Raw genomic sequence first — 22,349 nt, forward strand, 5'->3', positions numbered from 1 at the left:
TAAGAAACCAAATACTATACTTTGTTGACTGCTGATGGCTGCAAAGAGACAAACCTACAAGTTCCCCATTTTTAGCTTGGAGGACTGTGTAGATAGACGATGGTGCCATATTCCTGTGTTCACATGACAGGTGCTTTCTGAGTCCCTCCTACAGGTCTAGGCAACAGAAAATAGATACAGAAAATAGGCAACAGGATCTCTGCTTTGAGGAGCTTAAGTTCCGAGAGGCATTTATGACTGAGGTTGGGAGACCAACAAATAATTAGACAATAAATGAACAAGAATTTCAGTCTAGCCCACATCTGATTGAATAGCAGAGGTCCAATAAATATTCATTGACTTTAAAACACTTATCCAACCCTGAACAAGTTTAATAGCCTGCCCTAATGATGATTATGGAGTCAGTGACTCATTCAAAGCGGTAGGTGAGAGCCTGGGAAGAAAGGGTTATTTGAGCAGATCCCCCAAACTCGAGGGACGGCAGGTCAGACGACCAGTCCCATTTCGCGGCCGGGGAGAATTACGCGTTTGAGCTAAGGTCACACAAGCCCGGGCGCCGAGACGCGGCCGGAGGCGGCCTCGGCACAGTGATTGCTGGCCAGGCTACCGCGAGGGGCCCGGGCCAGGGCCGGGGCCAAACCCGAGCGGCGCCCGCGCCAGTGCCCCCAGCTCTCGGGCCTGGACTTGCTGCCTGCGCGCGGCCCGGCGGCGGTTGCGGCCCCGCGTCGCGAGGCACTTCCGGCGTGTGCCGGGGTGGCCGGATGACGTGGCTGAGTCAGAGGAAGAGGCTAAGGCCGGGGGGCGGAGGAGGCTCGGGAGCGGGCGGTGACGGCGGCGGCGGAGGCAGCGGCTGGGCCCGGGCCCCGTGCGTCTGTCCGCGCCCCGTGGATGCGAATCGGCCGCGGAACAAGCGGCGGCGGCGGCGGAGGAGTCGGTGGGCCGGCGCCGGGCCGGTGGGAGCGCGGAGGATGAGGCCGCTGCCGGGCGCTCCTGGCGTGGCGGCGGCCGCCGCGCTGTTGCTGCTGCTGCTGCCCCGGGCCCGGGCGGACGAACACGAACACACGGTGAGGCGCCCCAGCCGGCGGGGCCGCTCCCGGGCCGCTCCCCCGGCCGCCGCCCCAGCGGGCTCCGCGCGGCCTGGAGGGCCGGGCGGCCGGGTGCAGCAGCGCGGCCGCCCGAGAGCTCCTTCCGGTCGGGCCTGGCGGAGCAGGAACCGCGGGAGCAGGAAGGAGGCATTTCCGTGCGCTCCCGGGACAGGGCTCCGCTCCCGAGTGTCTGGGCCTCCCATTCGCGCCCCGACCTCGCTGGCGCCTCGCCCCTACGTATGGGGGCCCTAGGGGCCCGACGGCGCCTGGGGAGTCAGTTTGGAGGTTCTCCTTCCTGTGGGAGCGAGGCCCGCAGGCCGGTGTGCTCGGGGGTCTTGCCCCCGTGTGAGGGGCTGCTGTCCGGCTGCGGGGGGCTACGACACAACAGAAGATGGATGCAATCATAGTTACCCCTCATGGGCCAACCAGGAAATACCCACCACTATATGATCCTCTCCAGCTTTTTTTTTATTGTCTCTCCTCTTCCTCCTGCTCAAACCGGATTAAAACCCTGGGGTGGGGGACAGCGTTAATAAACTTGAGGTGAGAGCGGTTTTCAAGTATATACACTCTCACCCTGTACGCGCTCAATCGCGAGGCCTTTCTTGTAACTTTCTTCTCTTAAGTCCCCAGCAGAGGCTCCATCCCGGTGGTCTCTTAACTTGGGCAGCTTCTGATCATGAAGTCTCGAGTTTCCCAGTCTAAGGCCTGGTCCCGGAACAATCTCTTTGGCATTTGGTTTAAAGTTGATTGGCGGTTTAATTGCATTTCACATCAGAGCATGGATGTTAACGATTCTAGGAGTGGCTTTCACTTAGGACTGTAACTCGGTGGTTTTCAGGATGGTAGAGGGGAGCGAGGCAGGAAAGTCAGGTAAATGGAGAAGGTTGCTTGGCCAGTAATCGTTTCTATACCTTTATCCATTAAGTTATGATTTTACACGAGAGTTTGTGTGTACTAAATCTTAAAGATTTGGGGGAGTCTTCTGTCATTGCTGATATATGCGGAAGTGAAGTAATTCATATCTATTGAATGGGTCCGATTTTAGATGTTGTCTATAAGTAGCAAAACTTTTCTCAAGTCTTTAACTTAGCTGGGCTCATATTTTAGATAAGGAAGGTTTTAAATTTGGTTATTTTACCTTCAGTCATATCCAGAATCTTCTTAACTGTATATGTAGATTTTTTTTTTTTTAAGAGACAAAGTCCCGAATTGGTGACATATTTTGGTGCTATCCTGTGACTTTTCACATAAAGATAATTTTTTTCTGAAGGTTAAAGAGTTAAATTAAAAACTTTTTTTTTTCTATCAGGTAACTTGTCTCAAAGTGTAGAAAACTTTTTGTTTCACAGTAGTATTCAGGGACCATGTATTGATTGGGATCATTGATTACTTTCTAATTTCCACTGGACATCCTTTTGGTTAATGGTGTTACTAATATTTTTCCAAATTTTTTCGACACTTAAGTTATCATGTAAAACCCAGAACCCAACTATAATTCCACCATATAGACATACAAACTTGGAGAGTGTCTGCCTTTCAGTACTTCAGAAAAAAAATTCTATTTTTAATCTCATTTTATATGATCATAAATAGGAAAAACTATTAATTAAAACATAAGTTAGAAGTGTTTAAAGGCCTAAGAATAATTTAGAAATTTAAGAAGTAAATGTCAATTTCAATGAAATTTTATTACCAGAATTCTTTTATTTGTTGGTAATTGAATACAAAATATTTGAAAAAAAGGTTTTTGCTGACTGCCTCTAAAGAGAATATGGTATATATGAAATAGTTACTGGGCAAAAATTTAGAATCCATGTCATTTTATTGCATGTTTACTTTGCTCTCACCTGATTACCCATTATTATATATGTAGACAAGAGTTATAGGAAGAATAGCATTAAGATACAAGTTTAATATTCAAATAACTATCATTCATTTTATTCCTGATTTTTGCTACTAGCCAAAATATTTTACTTTTTCTGAGTTTCATAAAAATATTTCTTAAAAATGATCATGGCATTCATCTTATCAAGATAACAGTAGTAGAAGAAGGCCTTGATCAAGTGAACATTTTTTTTCTCCTATCAAGAAAACAGAAATAGCTAGTGAATAGAGAATGGTACTGAAGGAGGAGACAAATTGCCAAAGGAAGGTTGCTGTGTGGGTGTTTAATAAATACCGTGGAATTGAATTACCAGTTAAAGAACAGCTTTCAGAAGCTAAAGCTTTGCCCTTTTAATTAACTTTGGTGAAGACTTTCAGATAGAAACAAAACTAATAACTTTTATAGCAAAATGTGCTACGTACTCTTTTAAGTGCTTTACCCACATTAATTCGTGTTGAACATATAACTATGAATTGCATGATATTATGCCCTTTTTATAGATGAGGAAACTGAGGCCAGCATGATTAGGTCACTTGTATGAGGCCACCCCCAGTGTACGTGTGGACGTGGGATTTGACCCTAGGCATTCTGAGTTAATAGTCTGTACTCTCAGCTGATATGCTTTATAACCCTTTGTCCTAACAATTGAACAATAAAATTCTTGGTATTAAATTGAGTATTTTTAAGCGCTTAAGGAAATGTTTGGGTGAGTCCAGCACCAAATGGGTTGTTACTGGGGAGATGTTTGGGTTAGCATTAAAGAGGGACAGGGCTTAAATTCCTGAGCCATAGTGGGTGCGTGACCTGAGTATTCACATGCTTGACTATTCTTGTTTGATGTGCTGCTGAAATTCTTACCTTTGAACAAAGGGTCTTGCATTTTTATTTTGTTCGGGCTCTACAAATTAATGTAGTTTGTCATAGGGGATAACTACTTTCTGCTGTTGCAAAAAATGCTTTTTTTCTACCTTTTTATTGTACCTGCAGAATTAGGATTCAGCTGACGATGTGATCCATGTGGTGTTTTTTTATGTGCTTATTTATACAGAGTTCTTGTGATATTCTCAGAATCATGAGAATGAAATATATACTTCTAGAGTATATACACATCTAGACTATATAAAGATGTGCTCATTTTAATTCTTGAATCAGGGCTGGGTATGGTAGGTCAGTGGCAGGGTACTTGCATAGCATGGGTGAGGCCCTGGGTTCAATCCCTAGCACTTCCACAAATAAGTAAATAAATAGAAGTTGAATCATGCATGGATCATAGAACATTTTGTTTGAAATTAAAATTAAAGAATACTTACAGGCTCCTAATAAGTGATTAGAAGAGAGTCATAAAAGGACCTCTTTAGAGTAAGTGAAAAGTAGGTGTATAGGGTTGATTATGCTTTTTTCTTGGTTGAAACACAGGGAGGAATCTGGAATTAAATGACCACATATCCTAAGATTCCAAGTGACACCATTAAGAAGCATTTCAAATTGAGACTCATAATTTTAGAACTGGAAAGACTGGAGATCATTTAATCCAAATTTACTTTACTAATGGCCTGTAGAGCCCCAACGACTGGCCCAAGGCCTCACGGAGTATTGGGGCTTCCTGATCCCTAGTCTTTCCTTTTCTTACCTGTCTTTATATTTGATTTCCATAGCAATATGGAAGGAAGCCAGCACTAAAAAAACAATACTCAAGGGTAAAGGAATCTTAGAGCATTTGTACTTTGAGATTTGCATTGTAGCCTTGGATTTTGTTGTTGTTTTTCAACAACAATTAGCCTTGTATTTTTATGGATTTATTTATCCAACCCCTCACAAAGTCCCCCTTCCCACCACAGTCCTGCCCTAGTCTGTTACATATCCCAAGCACTGTGCTCTGCATAACTAGTAATAGTTTTTAAAATTTGTTCTTATTAGATATACATGACAGTAGGGTGTATTTTGACATATACATATCAGGAATATAATTTCTCATTCTTCTGGTTGTATACGATGTGGAATTACATTGGTTGTGTATTCATATATGCACACAGGAAAGTAATGTCCATTTCATTCTACTATATTTCCTATTCCCATTCCCCCTCCCTTCCCTTAACTAGTAATATTTAACAGTGCTTTGCTCAGCAACTTGAGTAATTAGGGAGCTACTAGGGACAAGGATATGCAGTATTAGAAGCATGAAACTGTTGCTTGAAGCACAGTGAACAAACCCAGGCCATTGTTCACTTTAGGTTCACAGTCTTGGGCATGCCTGTAATGGTTTAGGGTCCTTGCCTAGGCCAAAATCCCATTTCCTTGTAGCCTCTTGTTCTGGTAATGTTAGGACTTATATTGAAAGGACCCCATTTGTGCCTGGGATAGCTTGGTTGACTTCTACCATAAACTCTTTGTATTGTACCACTGCATGATTTGACAAAAGTTTTGTTTGCTTTACTTTGGCAACTTTTCATCTTTGTCTTTGTTGGGTGTATAGGACCTCTTGAAACTTATTTGAAGATTTATAAGGGAATTACAATATTTACTACAAGTGAGTTTATGAGTGCTCTAACAACAGATCTAGTTTTTAGGAAATGCCATAAATCATTGTTCTATTTTCAGCAGCAGTCAGTGATAGACTAGAAGTTATTTAAGTGCAAAGTTATTTTGAGAGAGAACAGTTATCTCAAGAGACTTAAAAAATATACTTCTAATTTAATTGTATTAGAAATCAGACATGCATTTGAAATAATTGAAAGACTTCAAAATTATGTCTTCTGAAATATTCTCAAAACTGGATTTTGCTTTCTCTCTTTCATATTTTATTTTTTCTTTTTCTTTTTTTGGGGTGGGGAGGAGGGACCAAGAATTGAACTCAAGGGACACTCAACCACTGAGCCACAATTTTGTATTTTATTTAGAGATGGGGTCTCATTGAGTTGCTTAGGGCTTTGCCGTTGCTGAGACTGGCTTTGAACTCTTGATGTTCCTACCTCAGTCTCCAGAGCTGCTGGGATTACAGGCCTACGCCACCACCCCCAGCTCTGTACCTATTTCCCCTTCCCATGAAAATGGAAGATAGTATTTGGGTGCTTATTCTGAGCTCTCTGCCCCTTGCTGGTCAGTATGAATTCTGATTTCTTAATTCAGATTTTACAAAGAGTATGTCAACAACATTGTCTATTCAAGTGTTCCTCCTGAGAAAAATTAATTCATGAACTCTTATCAAGGAGGAAAACCTTGGTTACAAGCCCTCTATCACATAAACAGAATCTTTAAATGAGAGAGAGGTCCAAGTTGGGTGACTTCTTAAGAAAAGTTCATTCCCTTTGAGATTAGAGTGCAAGTAGATTCTCTTTTTTCTTTTTTTGGTACTGGAGATTAAACCCAGGGGTACTTTACCACTGAGCTACATCCCCACCTCTTTTTTATTTTTTTATTTTGAGACAGGTTCTCCCTGAGTTGCTTAGGTCCTTGCCAACCTTGCCAACTTTCTGAAGCTGGCCTCCAACTTGTGATCCTCTTGCCAAAGCCTCCTGAGTTGTGAATACAGGCATAAGCTACCATGCCTGGTGCAAATAGGTTCTTAAGAAGATTTTTTATTTCCCCCTGTAAGGCAGATTAAAAGCTCAAATGGAACAGTTGTTCACTATTCAGCGCCGTCTTTATTTGCTTTGTACACTCTTTCATAGTTCCTTGATTTCGTTTTTTGCTTTTTTGTCATTGACTCTGACTAGGAGTTGGCAAAAAGCAGTCCTAAACTGTTAAACTTGGTACTGCTTAGTATTGTATTCTTGAGCAAATTATTTAACATCTGTTTTTGTTTTTGTTTTTGTTTTTGTTTTTAGTCTGTAAAATGAGGGAAATAATAGGATCTATGTTAAAGACTTTTGAGAAGATTAAATGTTCATATAAAGACCTTACAACTCCACCTTGCTCATGGGATGAACCCATGAAGTATGAGGTTTTGTCACCCAAGCTGTTGACATCATGTCATGTTAGGCATTGGCAGTTAGGCTTCACATGGGGATATGAGAAAGAAAAGGAAGATTTGAGCAGTTCCAAAGGGTAAGTGGAATTGATCAAGTGGAAAAGGGCATTGAAAATTTGGGGGAATAACAAAAGAAACAAGGTGAAGCATGAAAGGAAGATAGTGTTATAACCTTTTTGGCTGGAGTGGACATTCATAAAATTGAATGTAACAGTGAAATTCTTCTGAAGGTTGGAAAATGAGTAGGTGAAGAATGCAGGTAGCCTGAACTGGTCTGCTTTTCATGTGACACTCTCCCCCGGAAGCCTTAGATAAAAGGAATTATTGCCATGCTCGGAGGTTTCCGTGTCCTGCTGTGCTTACTTGCCACTTCGCCCCTTCCAGTCACACTTTTCTGATAAGTTATAAGCTAAGTGTCATGGCAAGTTCAGGTTTTTCCACGAAAAGTATTTTAAAAGAACTTGATAGGATTTCTGGAATTTTGGAAGGGAATTCAGTTGACCTTTCCACCATGGGTTGGTAAGAAGTAGGTTGGTGAGGAGAGAGCCCTATTTTAGTGATCCCTTTCCTCAGGGTGGTGGAGCCCAGGGACTTTGTCTACAGCTTTAGGGAAAGAAAATTAAAAAAAAAAAAAAAATCTACTTAAAAAGCTGTGTAAAGTCTTCCATTTTTTATTTTCTAACTTCAAGATATTTTAGAATATATTTTCTCTATGGAAAAAGAACTCTTGTCCTTGACTTGGGAGCATTTATTTTTTAGGGGCAATCAAGATCTGAAGTGGAAAAAATAAAACATTTAAATTCACCGTCTTTGACCATAGTCTGTGTGAAAAGGAGAAATAGAAAGAAGCATTATTTAGCCTTAGTATTCACCCTGAGCCCTGCATGTGTTTCAGTCATTTTGCCAGAAAGAACCTGAGGCTCCCAGGCTGAGTACAGTACTTGTGTCATGGTCATCACAGTTCTACTAGCCTATTAAGATTTTGTGAATGTTTAAATTGAGTAACTTAAGAATGTGTAGTTTAATACACACTGTAGGTAGCCTTTAATCTTGTGTCTCAGTTTGTATAAAATAAGTGAATGCTATTTTTAAAGAAATATTTATGTTCAAAGTTTTGTTTATTTTTAAAGGAATGTGTACATCAAGATTTACAGAAAAATACATAATATTTTTATGAATTTAGCAGAATTAATGGTAAGGATCTCATTAATGGGAACTTCTCATTCAATGTTGTAATCTCTAGTACTCTTTTCTTGTTTCTTATTTCTCTAAATAAAGTACTGTTGTAATCAGTGCACCTACCAATCATTGTATATACTTCAAACTTTTATTAAGTTGCCAGTCAACTTTATATTTTAGTATTTCTTCAAAGTTTCCCCATTTTATTTATCAAATACTTGTGTACATTGCGCTGTGCAGAGAGCATTTTGTGTTGTTGAACAGATTCAATTTCTAATACCAAATCTGGTTAGTTAGTAGTGGTTGGTTTAGAGCATGGTTGAGAAGAATTTGAAGCTGTATATATATTTAGCTGAAAGGAGTACTGGATTGATTAGTGTTCTATGACCGGAGCATTGGTTGGAAGAGCGTATTAGTCCTTTGTATTTTATTCAATCCCCCAATAATAAAAGAAGAGTTAAGATGGGGGGTGTATGGATATATAAACATTCATACTTTGAATTCCTGACTTTACACATTGAAGATTATCTACAGTTTTTTTGATCTCACTTGAAGAGCTTATGATTTTTTTGTATTGTTACCCATCTTGACCCTTCTCTGCCAAGCAGAATTAAGCATTCCTTCTATTATTGCTATGACTAGTTCTTATTACCTTAATTATAACACTTATTTCTCCAGTGTTAATATTTCCCTTGTATGGCTCCCCTGTGGATTATGAACTTCTAAAAGGAAAGGAGAATATTTACTTTTCATATCCTTAGTGCCTAACGCCATGTTTGGTCCATATTTTCACATTTTGAACAGTGAGATTGTTTGTTCTTTCCTTGATGACCTGGATGATGTCTTATGTGAACAGTGAGACTTTTATTATAATGAAGTGATGATATTGAAGTCTTAGGGTGGTAGCGATGATGTGAATCAAAACGAGGAGGCAGGGCTGGGGACATAACCCGGTTGGTAGAGTGCTTACCTTGCAAGCACAGGCCCTGAGTTCAATCTCCAGTACCGCCCAAAAAAAAAAATTAGGAGGTAGATGCCTTGGGTAAGGGTAGATAAATTAATGTTTTTTTTCTGGAATGAAGAAGGTCTTAAAGCTTGAGTGTCTGAGTCTGAGAGAATGACATTACCAGTAGGAAAATAAGTTGAGGAGGGTAGTTTGGGGTACGATGAGTTTGGTGTTGGAGATGTTGAAATTTACTTATTGATTAGTTTTAGATTGAAGACAGGAGATAAGGGTTTCAAAGTGAACTAGTTGGGTAACTTTCTCTGTTACATGCTCCATAGAATCCTACCTTATTGTACTGCTTGTTCAATGTCAGTTTTCTCCTTTAGACGTCAGTAGAGCAAGGAACACATTCAAAGCTGAATCCTCACTTATAAACACAGTTGTTGACACATGCTAGGCACTCAGTAAATAATTGTTCAGTGTATTAACTTCTGCACTATTAGTTGACTTAAATTATAATATCTTCAGTTAATATTGCTAATTAGTTGTACTGGTTTTGAAATTACGCTGGTAATCTGTTTTTGTAAAATCATGTTTTAGTCAACCCTTTGTTGCTATAATCAAAATACCAGACTAGAATAATGTAGAGGAGGGAAAGTGTTTCTGGGCTCACAGTTCAGAGGTCTCAGTTCATAGACAGCTGACTCCATAGCTCTGGAACCAAGGTGAGGCAGAACATCGGTGGTGAAGAGGTGTGGCAGAGGAAAGCAGCTTGTGAGTGGCAACCAGGAAGCAGAAAGGGGACGGGGGAAGAGGGAGAGAGAAAGTGAGCGTGCAAGCACACACTCCTTACCAGGGACAAAATACAAACTGCAAACTACACCTACCTGCCTACATTTACCACTCAGTTTATCCATATACATGGATTAACCCTTGATTAGGTCACAACTCATAATCTAATCACTTCACCTGTGAACTTTGTTGCATTGTCTCACACATGAGCTTTTGGGAACATCTCATATCTAAACCATAACAATTGTTAGGATTTTAAACTTAGAGATATATCTTAGAAATCTTGGGCAGACCCCATAGACCCTGGAAAGGTGAAGTCAGCTACCCCAAATCTTTGAAACTGCTGTCTCTATTTAGCTGTATTTTTTCTTTGGTACTGGGAATTGAACCCAGGGGTATTCCACCACTGCACTACACACATACCCAGCTCTTTTTCTTTTATTTTGAAACAGTACTAAGGTTTCTTTAGACTGCCTCAAACTTGAGACTGCTTGTCCCAGCTTCCCCTTGTAGCTGGAGATTATAGGTGTGTATCACCACGCCTGGCCTGTTTAGCTATATGTAGTATTTGCTGTTGGGTAAAAACCATAATTCAAAGAAATATGCTTGTAATATGTCTTTCAGGCTGATAACAGATGGAATGATGACTTGAATGGATTTGTGGTTCATGTATGGCTTTTCTTCCTCTTATTTTTTTCCTCTTAATGCTTTGACCAGTGGTTGTGAAAGACTAGGGGAGAGGAGGTTTTATTTATGTGCTCTGGCAACTTTAGGTTTTTGGGTTTATCTGATGGTGAGCATGCTGGTTCCGGCTATAACTGTTGATTTTTTTTTCCTCCTTGTCCATGAATTATATTGGTGTTCTAAGTTTACTGTTACTTAATAGAATAAATATTGATTGTAACATAATCTTCTGAGCTATTGGACTTTGCTTTAAAACTATCTTCTGTTAAAACCAAAGTTTGGAAAAGGTGGATCCTGAGGACCACAATGAGAGGGTATAATTTTAAAATTCACTAAGGGTTTTTTTTTTTTTTTTTTTTTTGGTTACCGGGGATAAACTCAGGAGCACGTAACCACTGAGCCACATCCCCAAAGTGTATTTTGTATTTTATTTAGAGACAGGGTCTCACTGAGTTGCTCAGCTCCTCCCCATTGCCAAGACTGGCTTTGAACTCTTGATTCTCCTGCCTCAACCTCCTGAGCTGCTGGGATTACAGGCAATGTGCTCAAACAAAATTCACTAAAGTTGATATTCACTGATGTTTGGTATTTAAGGTGTGGACATTAATTGTGAGATTACCAGTATTATAGGTTCCTGAACACAGACAATACATTTTATTTGGAAAAGTAACAAATATCCCTTAATTTGAATTAGATTTAAATATACATATATTTAAATGTGTGTGTGTACACACACATATACACATACACACACATATATAAAATTTGCTTTTCTTGTTTCAGTATCAAGATAAAGAGGAAGTTGTCTTATGGATGAATACTGTTGGGCCCTACCATAATCGCCAAGAAACATATAAGTACTTTTCACTTCCATTCTGTGTGGGGTCAAAAAAAAGTATCAGTCATTACCATGAAACTCTGGGAGAAGCACTTCAAGGAGTTGAATTGGAATTTAGTGGTCTGGATATTAAATTTAAAGGTAAGTAAACCTTAATAGTCTTTATGATATATGAGTTAAACTATAGACCAGAGTTTTTTAACTTTGGCGCTGTTGACATTGGGATCAGGTAATTTTGTATGAAACTTTCATGTACATTATAGGATGTTTAGCAGAGTAAATTAGTAATAAATATTATGTTTCCCTAACTTTTTTTTCCTGAAAAGCTTTTCTAGTAAATCCTCTAGTGATTAGACATGTGGGCAGGGAAGGATTCATAATAAAGTAATTTCTGGAGGTGTGAGACTGTAATGGGATATGTGGTTACTTAAAATATTTTGTATAAATTCTTAAATTCAGACTTGTACCATTGACTCAGCATGTATTTATCAGTTTTGTATTAATTTAGATTAACAACACAGTAGGACATTTAAATTGAGAATCAAAGATTTGTTTAACTTGGGAAAAAATCCTCCTCCTTAACTGTTTATTATGTAGTTACTTATTTATTCAGTTCTTTGAGTGTGTTTATGCTTTTTGTTTTCCTCTGTGAAGTTTGTCAGAGTGTATTTCTTATAGGCGTTTTTAGCATCCTGAACTAAAGCTTGAGTAATTGAATTTTTGCAGGATCTTTGATTATGTGTCTTGCTTTTTGAATAGGGCATGGATTTTGTATTCAGCAGCTTTGAATTTTAATCCCTTTCTTTTACTGCATTGATTTTAGTAAAGTTGTTTACTCCATTTTTGACTTCATTGTTACCTTGTGTAAAATGAATAGTAACTGCTTTCTCATAGTTTTAGTACTTTAGAGAATAGGATGTAAAATGAAATATTATAAAGATGTTACCTTAATTTTGATTTGCTAAATTTTATTCTTTTATAATTGTTATTTTTTTTTAAAATGAGTATGTATATTTACATTCTTTTCCCCCCATAATGTCCCTTTGAGCTTAATAATTAAGTTCTAAATTTAAACCACAGTAGTGTAGCCTATAACTTTATGAATTATTGTAAACATGCCCCATGCATGTGTTTTAATTAGTTAGGTAATTTAAATATTAATCACAAATCTGGGAGAAACTCAAGCTAGAATATGTAGTCTTTAAAACCTGAATACTTTATTCAACTGTTTTTCTCCTTTTTCCATATTTGATAGAACATTTCCAATTTGTTAGAAAGGAATCAGCAAGAGATGTAGGCAAAAACCTGGAATCATACTTGACTAATGAGATTTCATCAATTAAAAAAAAAAAATACTCACCTGTATTTTCTGAGACGAGAGTATTGTCAATTCAGCAGACTTAACCTTTCTTCTTTATTAGTTCCTTGAGGTTGAGGTGGAGAGATTGTTTAAATAGAGGCACACAGCTCTGTCTAGAAAAGTGGGATTTATTTTCTTTTCAAAACTAAGCTAAGCACCTTTAGACAGAATGAAGAGCTCGCCAGGTGTTGTTCCCTGATTGTTTGGTGTCCTTGGGGTCTTGTCAGCTCTGCAGTGAGTCAAGTGGTCTAGGTGAAATAATAAATACCGATTAGATTTCTCTTTCCCCTCTACTTTAAGCTTTTGCTTGCTCTGTTCAAGAACAAAGTTGATCATGCTTTGAAAAATGTTCCTGGTTGTTACTTATAGTATCATAGAATTTGAAAGTAAGGATGCCCCTTGGAGATTGTAGCAACTAGTTCCCTCTCACAGAGGCCCTGAGATGGAGGAATTTGCCTGTGGTATATCATATATATTAATAATGTAATGGAAACTAGAACATCCTGTCTCTGTATGAAATACAGAAATATTTATATTGTTAATTTTTCATCCCTTAAGTATTTGATGTTTGAAGATTCTTGTGAAGGCATATTCAGATATAATATAATATCAGAAACATATTGAAAACAGAATAAGCTATATGCACATGTATGTCCCCGTGTGCACTCACACTCATACACACACACACGCCTTTTTTTAACGTAACAGATTCTGTCAGTCTAGATGAATTGGTATCATTTTATAAAATGAAGGTCACATAGACTATTTCAAGGTACTAATGATAGTCTAGGTCTAATGTAGGATGCCTCTCATTTAAAATTTTACATACAACTTTTTTTCTTATATGCTAGCTCCTGACAGAAATGCTAATTGAGACCATTTAGAGAAAAATACATTAATTGTATAAGGGCACACTTAAATTAGGCATCTTTGAACCAGGCCTGAATTTATCATCCTCTAATTTTAAAGGGTATGTTTTAGAACCTTACCATCTTCATTATAGAGTGAAAAAAAAAAACATGTGCTTTAGGGTGAGAGAGCCTGGTGCTTCCCAGTTCTGCTTCTACTCACCTGTGTGGTTGGAACCAAATTATTCAACCCCTTTGATCTTATAGTCCTCATCTGTTAAGTGTGGGGAAATATATGTCTACTGATAGAATCGTCAGATTTAAGTGAGCTAATGCATTTATTAAAGTTCCTGGGTAATAGTTTATGTTTGAAAAATGGTGCTTTTTAGGATAGTAATTGCTATGATTACTAATAGCACATAGTATGGGTCTGTAGTTCTAACTTTATTTTGCCAGTAATTTAACTTATGAAACATTAAGTTAATTGATTACAGAATTTGATTACGTTGTGCTAGCTGGTTGGTTCTGCCAGGGTAGGGATAATGCATTCTTGTTCACCACTCAAGTCCAGTGATTAAGTGAAAGTAAGCTTGCTTTATTTATTTATATAAGATCCTGAGGAATGAACACAGGGGTGTTTTACCATTGAACTAATCCCCAGCCCTTTTTATTTTTTGTTTTGAAATGGGTCTTTGCTAAGTTGCTAAGAGTCTCATTAAATTGATGAGGCCTTTTCAATTGACCATTCAATCTTCCTGCTGCAACCTCCGGAGTCTCCAGGATTATAGGTGTGTGCTGTGGTTTAAAAGTAGTAAGGTCTTAATAAATCGTATGATACCTGGGTGATTTGTGCCGACTTGTTTTAAGATCATTGGTTCATTTTTAATATTAGATGATCTAGAGCAGTAAATTTGGCGGGGGGCAGTACTCTGGGGATTGAACCCAGGGGCACTTAACCACCGAGCCATATTCCCAACCCCTTTTTCTATTTTATTTAGAGACAGAATCTTGCTAAGTTGCTTAGGGCCTTGCTGAGTTGCTGAGGCTGGCACTGAATTTGGAATCCTCCTGCCTCAGCCTCCTGAGTCACTGGGATTATAGGCGTGCACCACTGTGCCTGGCTGGAATAATAATTCTTAAACAGGGGAAGTCACTTCGCAGCCCTTCTATTGAGAATCCTATAGTATAATAAAGGATGTTGATTGTTGAAAATCAGTGATTTATAGAGGATTCCTTTCTTCCTTTTTTTTAAAGTTGATCTTCCCTTAATTTTCTCTTCCGTGAATATCTCAACATTTTAGAGGGATGAAGTTATTCTACAGTATTTTTTCTTATTTAGAGTGAATTGCTAAGTCGAGAGTACTGCAGATAGGGAAATATATCAAAAATTGATTAGAGCCTTGTATACTTCTAGTTCAACGATTCTGTCTTGGCTTTTCTGGTCCTTACCATGCAGAATTTCCACCCAGGTATCTGCTTGGGTGGTATAGACCCGATTGCCGAAGGGTAGAGAAGAAGTCTTGGGAGCGCAGGGCATGACAGGCTCTCTCATTCAGCAGCAAGATTTGCCTAAGGTCATCCCCACTCTGCAGTCCATAACTTCCACTGTTCTGCTCTTCCTGTTTCTGGAGCCTCTAGAATTTCTCTAGAGGAATGTCTGCTTCTGTTCTACTGCAGAGGGAAGAAGGTATTTATCTTGTTGTTTGGTGGGTGGAGGAGGGCACTTGAGTATCCCACCCCTTCATATACACATGGGTATTTGAATGCAGTCCCCTTGTGTGTTCAGCACTACGTCTGTTCCCCATCTTTCAAGGTCTGTGGTGTATCCATCTTGAGTGTCTTTTGAGTTCTGGACTCCAGTCCCCTCCCTTTGTCTAGGGATCCCTTATGTTTTCCCCTACTTTTTCATTTTTCATCTTCCATCCATTTTCCAAAAATTTGTTGAGATCTTTTCTTCACTGTCTTTTTGGATTGACTTTTTTTTTTTATTCTTTTACTGACATATTAATGGGTTTCAAGAAGGATAAGAAGTATACTTGTGCTTAGATTTGTCCTGTTTCATTGGATTTTGTCCAGTTAGCTTCAATCAAAATGTTTTAGTCAGCCAAATAATTTGAATGGGAAACTTGTCAATTTTTTATGATTGTGATTCTTTGAACCCTCCTGATAACTGCAGATTTGTTAACTGTGGTCTTTTTATAAGTCCTTATTTGTATTGTTAATGTGTTCCCAGATTCACACCCCCCTCCACAAATGTAATTTTTTTCTGATTTTAACAATGATAAAGCTTTAGTCACACAATTTAGGAACTACAGAAAAATGCAAAGAAAATTAAAATCACCTGGATGTAATTATCATAATGGTATATTTATCATTTTGGCATATTTAACTCTTACTCTGTTTTCTTTCCCATTCATCTGTATTCTTTTATTCTTTTATTTTTGGGGGAACTGGGGATTGAACTCAGGGGCATTCAGTCACTGAGTCACATCCCCAACCCTGTTTTGTATTTTATTTAGAGACAGGGTCTCATTGAGTTCCTTAGTGCCTTCCCATTGCCAAGACTGGCTTTGAAATCTCTATCCTCCTGCCTTAGCCTCTAGAGCTGCTGAGATTATAGGCTTGTCCATCATGCCTAGCTCATCTGCATTGTTTTAAAATATGTCAAAATTGAGTTTATGTTACCAATATGTGATTTTTTTAAAAAAAGTAACAAACTCTTATGTAGTGCTTATTATGTGCCACATAGAGTTCTAAGCTCTTCTAACTCATTTAATAAGTTATATCTTTTTATCCTGCTTTTTCTATCTTAACATTTTGAGTTTATCCTTCCATTGTTAATTCTTCTAAATTCTTCTAAATTCTTCTAAATTCTGCATTATGTCTAGATACTATATACTTAGATCTATAATTTTTCCTCTTTATGAGATATTTTGATTGTTCTTTCTTTTTCATTCATTCTTCTTTCCTCTTTTTCCTTTTATTTCTCTTCTTTTTTTTCTGTTAGAAATAACAGTTAAGCACTTGTCTATCCTTGCACATAGTAGTTTAATGCATCTCTGAATGTTTTAGAATAAATTTTTAGAAGTGGAATTACTAATTATATACACACACACACACACACACAAAACAGAGTCTATAAACATTTTTAATGCAGTTCTTGATACATATTACCAAATAGCCAAAAAATTGCAGTTTATGCTGCTTGTCAGGTTGGTCAGTTAATCAGTAGTCTTTTATGGTTTTAAATTAACTGTCGATATACCAGTTTTTCCAGTACATGTTTTTCCTTTAATTCATTTGGCGGTTATTGAATTCCTAATTGCATTCTAGCACTGTGTAAACTCTGGGTATAAAGAGTTCAACCAGGAGTTTTAGCTTCATTGGTCCATGGGCCCTCTGAAATTGTGCCCTTAGTTTGTGTGAACATGCATTTTGGGGGGACAAGGCGATGTTACTTCATCAGATTCTCAGAGGGGTGTGAGAATCTGAGATCACTGTGAAGAAAACATTGGTACTATCAGTTCTTAAAAGAACTCTGAAAAGGAGCTATCACTGATGTTTCCTGTTTTACAGTTGAGGGAACTGAGGTTCATGGAGGTTCAATGACTTGCTTTTATTCACATAGCTAATAAATAGCAGAGCTCAGAATAACACTCACATTTCTACCCATTTCATTATAGTGATTTCTTCAGACTTTGCTAAGTACTTCTGCGTTTGAGGTAGAGTATTTCTAGTTTTCCACTTTAAAAATGTTATCAAAAGAGAAATTAAACAAAATGTGATGATATGATGTGTTCTTAGAGAACTCATAAATAATTATCACATTCTTTTCTCAAAGCTTTTGCTATACAGTATTAGTCTGGGGTATTATTCGGAATTGACAGACGGATGGGGCTTGGTTTCCAGACGCTACTTAACCTTGCCTTCTGTTGGAAAAATCAGTGTTAATACTTGCCATTTTACAAGTTGGGGCTTTTCCCCCTTCCTGTGTAAAGTATTTATATTGGTAAATTCTCAAGTTTATCTTCTTCAAAATTTATAGGTTTGTGTTTTATCTGAGAAAAGTATAAATTCATAAATCATTGTAATTTAGAACAGTGATTTATGGTGATTTTCCAGATTGTTTTCCAGTTATACAGGATGCTGAATAATGACTTGGCATATTCATACACATTGCATTAGTTGTCTTCAGAGCAGCTCACTCCTGAGAGAAGTGCTGTTTTGGTTGGGCAACCAGGCTCTTCAGTTATTTGTGTGGTTTGTATTTGCCTACATGCCAGGAAGATGAATTTCATTAAAATATGACTGACCAGTGCCCTTTTCACAGCCTGCCATGATGAATTTTCCCTTTTACCACATTTAATTTCTGGATTTTACATCAGTTAAAGATATTCTGTAGGACCGCTTTGCCAATCCTTGTGAGAGACTACTCAGAAGTTTCATTTGTTTATATTGACATTTCCTTCTTCTACACACATACATTCATACATTTATACAATAGACGTATGCATGTGTGTAATATATTTAGAAATTTTATTTACCAAGGAAATGGCAAATCATACTTCTAAAATTTGTTAGAATGTTTTGTTTGCAGTTCTTACTCTGCAAGGAACTGAAGCAAGTATATCTGGGAATGAAAGGATGTAATCAGTTATGGACATTACTCTCAAGGCCTCATGGTGTTTTAATGAGGTACTAAGATGCTGAAAGAATGGTACATCCTATGTAACATAAAGGAAGTATGGAGAGGAAGCATTGGGACTTCAGAGAGATGTGAAGGCAGTTGGGGTGGGATTTCTACTCTGAAGGAGAGGATGGGGGATGGGAAAAATTTTAGATGAACTTTGAAGTGAAGTTAATAGCATGAGCCAAGAAATCCAGAGGCCAAGAGAACTGCAGGTAGTTGAGTTAGGTTAGAGTATAAAGAGAGAAGATGATAGATCAGTTAGCAAACAGAACTGAACTACAGGTAAATGTCATTGTATATCTTAGAACTTTGTACTTTAAAACCACCACATTGTTAATGACCATTATCAATGAATGTCTTTTTATAACAGCAAGAAACTTGATGCTTTGCAGAGGTAGCAATTAAGTCTCCTGCAGCTACTTGTTCCTTTCCAAGCCTGGACTTCTTTGGTTCTGACTGTCCCCTCTGTAGCTGCAGCTGCCTGCTGCCATTAGTTTGTTATTGCACTCCTTGGAGATTCCATTTGGGAATGTCTTGCCCGTGATTCTCCTAGCTCCTGCTGAAGGAATTCTTTATAGCAGTCTCATTTCCTAACTTTCCCTTTCTTCATGGTCAGCGTTAGTTTTTTTACCATTATGAAAATTGTAAATGCCTTGCTGCCCTAAAAAGGCTTGGTAGAAGGGAAACCTGTATGGAAATCATTACTGGAAGACAGAGTTGTTTTCTTCTAATTTGAGAGTAGTATTTTCCTGTCTTCTTCCATGGGACTTCATTGTTTATCATTATTTTGAGAATAATACCCATTCTGAGCTGATCTATAAATAGAAGCTGTTCTCTTGAGGGTTGGGGAGACATCTTAAGTTATAACTGATTGTTATTTCTTATAGAAATAGTGTTATAGGCAATCATACAATTCATGGTTCAATTAGTTTTTCTTTAAGAAGTTTAACGTTTCTTTGGGAAAATTGCATTTCAGATGCTAAATATATCCAGTATTATAGTATGAGAGAACTTACTTAAACCTGTGCTTTCTTTTTAAATCTTAAGATTGATTTATTTTTTTCCTAATTGCTTACTTAATAAACTGAATCAGTTTAATTCTTTTGATTGACATCTGGAGCTCTTGTGGGTCTTCTAGATTTTATTTGTTAGAAACATAAGCATTTTTGAAACACATGCATTCTAAATCAGAGACCATCTGAACAGAACTGTAACAGTAGTGTTTTAAGCAGTCAAGAGTGGAAATGACTCATTTTTTAGGGAGCTTTGGGTATTTATAAACAGGGATGCCTGCTGGATAGAGGTTTGCTCTTCTATCTTCTTAATTATGAAGAGTCATTGGGATTCCTCACAGAATCTATGGCCTCTGGTATTTCCAAGAATGTTAAAATGCATGTTTATCTCAGAGCTCTTATCTTATAGCTAGGTATTGTTACCTCTCTCCCTCCATCCCTGCCCTTGTACTGGGGATTGAACCCAGGGACGTTCTAGTATATCCCCAGCTTTTTTTTTTTTTTTTTTTTTAAGGTTTTTTGAGACAGGTTCTTGCTAAGTTGCCCAGTCTGACCTAGAACTTGGGATCCTAATGACTCAGCTTCCTGAGTGGCTGATATTTCTATCATATCTTAAGCTTTCATATATATTAAATGAGATGTTTTTCCTATGTGTCTTAAGCTTTTTTGTTTTCTAAGTCAATATTCATTTAAAAGTTACTTTGTTAATGTTCTTGTAGTTTTCTTCTTTTAAAATTTTTTAGTTTAGTTGAATTCAATATCTTTATTTACTTATTTATTTTTACATGGTACTGGGGATCAAACCCAGAGCCTCACATGTGGGAGCCAAATGTTCTACCAGTGAGCTACAAGCCAAGCCCAGTTTTTTTTTTTAATATGAGGGATTTCTTCCCTTAGTTAGACAATCTTTGAATATAAAGATGATTAAAAATTTTTTTCCCATTAAAAAATTGTAAAGATATGCAAAAAAGGAAAGGATAGTGTACTGAACTCCTATATATTTATCACCCAGATGCAACAATCATAAGTAGAAATTTTAACTTCAGGAAACATTGGGGGTTTTTCTTATGTTGTTTTCCCTGCAACTATTTTTGCAAACCAGTGGGCTAATTTGCTATTTTTATTTTATGCAGATGATGTGATGCCAGCCACTTACTGTGAAATTGATTTAGATAAAGAAAAGAGAGATGCCTTTGTTTATGCTATCAAAAATCACTACTGGTACCAGATGTACATAGATGACTTACCAATATGGGGTAAGTATTGTATGTTATATATAAGGTTTGGGGATATTTGTACAGTAAGCAAGAGTAATGTAATGACTGTTAAGGTGATTGCAAACTGGATCATGATGTAAATGTGTTTTCACTATTCTCCACAGAATGATTTTTATACTGATTTTATGGCTCCCTGTTTCTTGAGGGATTTTTTTTTTTTTATTGTAAATAAATGGGATACATGTTGTTTGTCTGTACATGGGTTAAAGGCATACCATTTGTATAATCATAAATTTACATATGGTAATGTTGTTTGATTCATTCTATTATTTTTTGCCTCCCCCCACCCCTCCCACCCTTCTTTTCCCTCTAAACAGTCCTTTCTTCCTCCATTCTTGCCCCCCTCCCTAACCCTAACCCTAACCCTAACCCTAACACTAACTCCTCCCACCCTCCCCCTTATGTGTCATCATCCACTTATCAGCGAGATCATTCATCCTTTAGTTTTTTTGAGATTGGCTTATCTCACTTAGCATGATGGTCTCCAATTTCATCCATTTGCCTGCTATAATTTTATTGTTCTTTATGGCAGAGTAATATTCCATTGTGTGTATATATATATATATATATATATATATATATATATATATCACAGTTTCTTTATCCACTCATCAATTGAAGGACATCTAGGTGGGTTCCACAGTCTGGCTATTGTGAATTGAGCAGCTAATGAACACAATTGATGTGGCTGTATCTCTGTAGTATGCTGATTTTAAGGTCCTTTGGGTATAGGCCAAGGAGTGGGATAGCTGGGTCAAATGGAGGGTCCATTCCGAGTTTTTCTAAGGGCAATCTCCACACTGCTTTCCAGAGTGGATGCACTAATTTGCCAGTCCCACCAGCAATGTATGAGTGTACCTTTCTCCCCACATCTCGCCAACACCTGTTGCTTGCTCGTGTTCTTGATAATCGCTCATTCTAATTGGGGTTGAGATGGAATCTTAGGGTGGTTTTGATTTGCATTTCTCTTAATTTACTAAGATGTTGAACATTTTTTTCATATGTTTGTTGATTGCTTGTAGATCTTCTTCTGTGAAGTGTCTATTCATTTCCTTAGCCCATTTGTCGATTGGATTATTTGTATTCTTGGTGTAGAGTTTTTTGAGTTCTTTATAGATTCTGGAGATTAGTGCTCTATCTGAAGTATGATTGGCAAAGATATTCTCCCACTCTGTAGGCTCTTTCTTCGCATTGCTGATAGTTTCCTTTGCTGAGAGAAAGCTTTTTAGTTTGAATCTATCCCAGTTATTGATTCTTGCTTTTATTTCTTGTGCTATGGGAGTTCTGTTGAGGAAGTCTCGTCCTAGGCCGACATGTTGGAGATCTGGACCTACTTTTTCTCTATAATCTGCAGGGTTCTTGAGGGATTTTTGATAGTGCCAAACCTTACATGAAACTCCCTCAAAGTATAAATTTTACACAGTGTAACTTTTCAGATTCAAGTAATTAAAAGGTGCTTAGAACAATCTAAAATATCCTTTTGTCCTCTTTTTTTTTTTTTTTTTTTTTGATACTATGGTTGAACCCAGGGATGCTTAACTACTGAGCAACATTCCAGCCCTTTTTTGTATTTTATTTAAAGATGAGTCTCACTGAGTTGTTAAGTTGCTGAGGCTGGCTTTGAACTAGTGATCCTCCTGCCCTCAGCCTCCTGAGTTGTTGGGATTACAGGTGTATTTTTATTTATTTTTTAATCTTAACTTTAACTTGTTCTTTTAAGTACAGTTAATACATTAGTGTGCTCAAGCAAAAGTTTTTAGAAAATAATACAGGAATAAAGCA

General features: G+C 37.7%; 1 protein-coding gene across 1 annotated transcript in view; it reads left to right on the plus strand.

Annotated features, from left to right (window-relative positions):
• Positions 1-654: 654 nt before the first annotated feature.
• Positions 655-22,349, plus strand: part of TM9SF3 (transmembrane 9 superfamily member 3) — a 67,807-nt gene continuing 46,112 nt past the window's right edge. Inside the window, exons 1-3 of the mRNA XM_079138001.1 lie at positions 655-1,064; positions 11,325-11,520; positions 20,424-20,546. Of these exons, the coding sequence (XP_078994127.1) occupies positions 762-1,064; positions 11,325-11,520; positions 20,424-20,546 (622 nt within the window). The 5' untranslated portion in view covers positions 655-761. The remainder of the gene's footprint in view (positions 1,065-11,324; positions 11,521-20,423; positions 20,547-22,349) is intronic.

This window comes from Sciurus vulgaris (genome assembly GCF_902686455.1).
Source record: "Sciurus vulgaris genome assembly, chromosome: 4".
Taxonomy (NCBI): domain Eukaryota; kingdom Metazoa; phylum Chordata; class Mammalia; order Rodentia; family Sciuridae; genus Sciurus; species Sciurus vulgaris.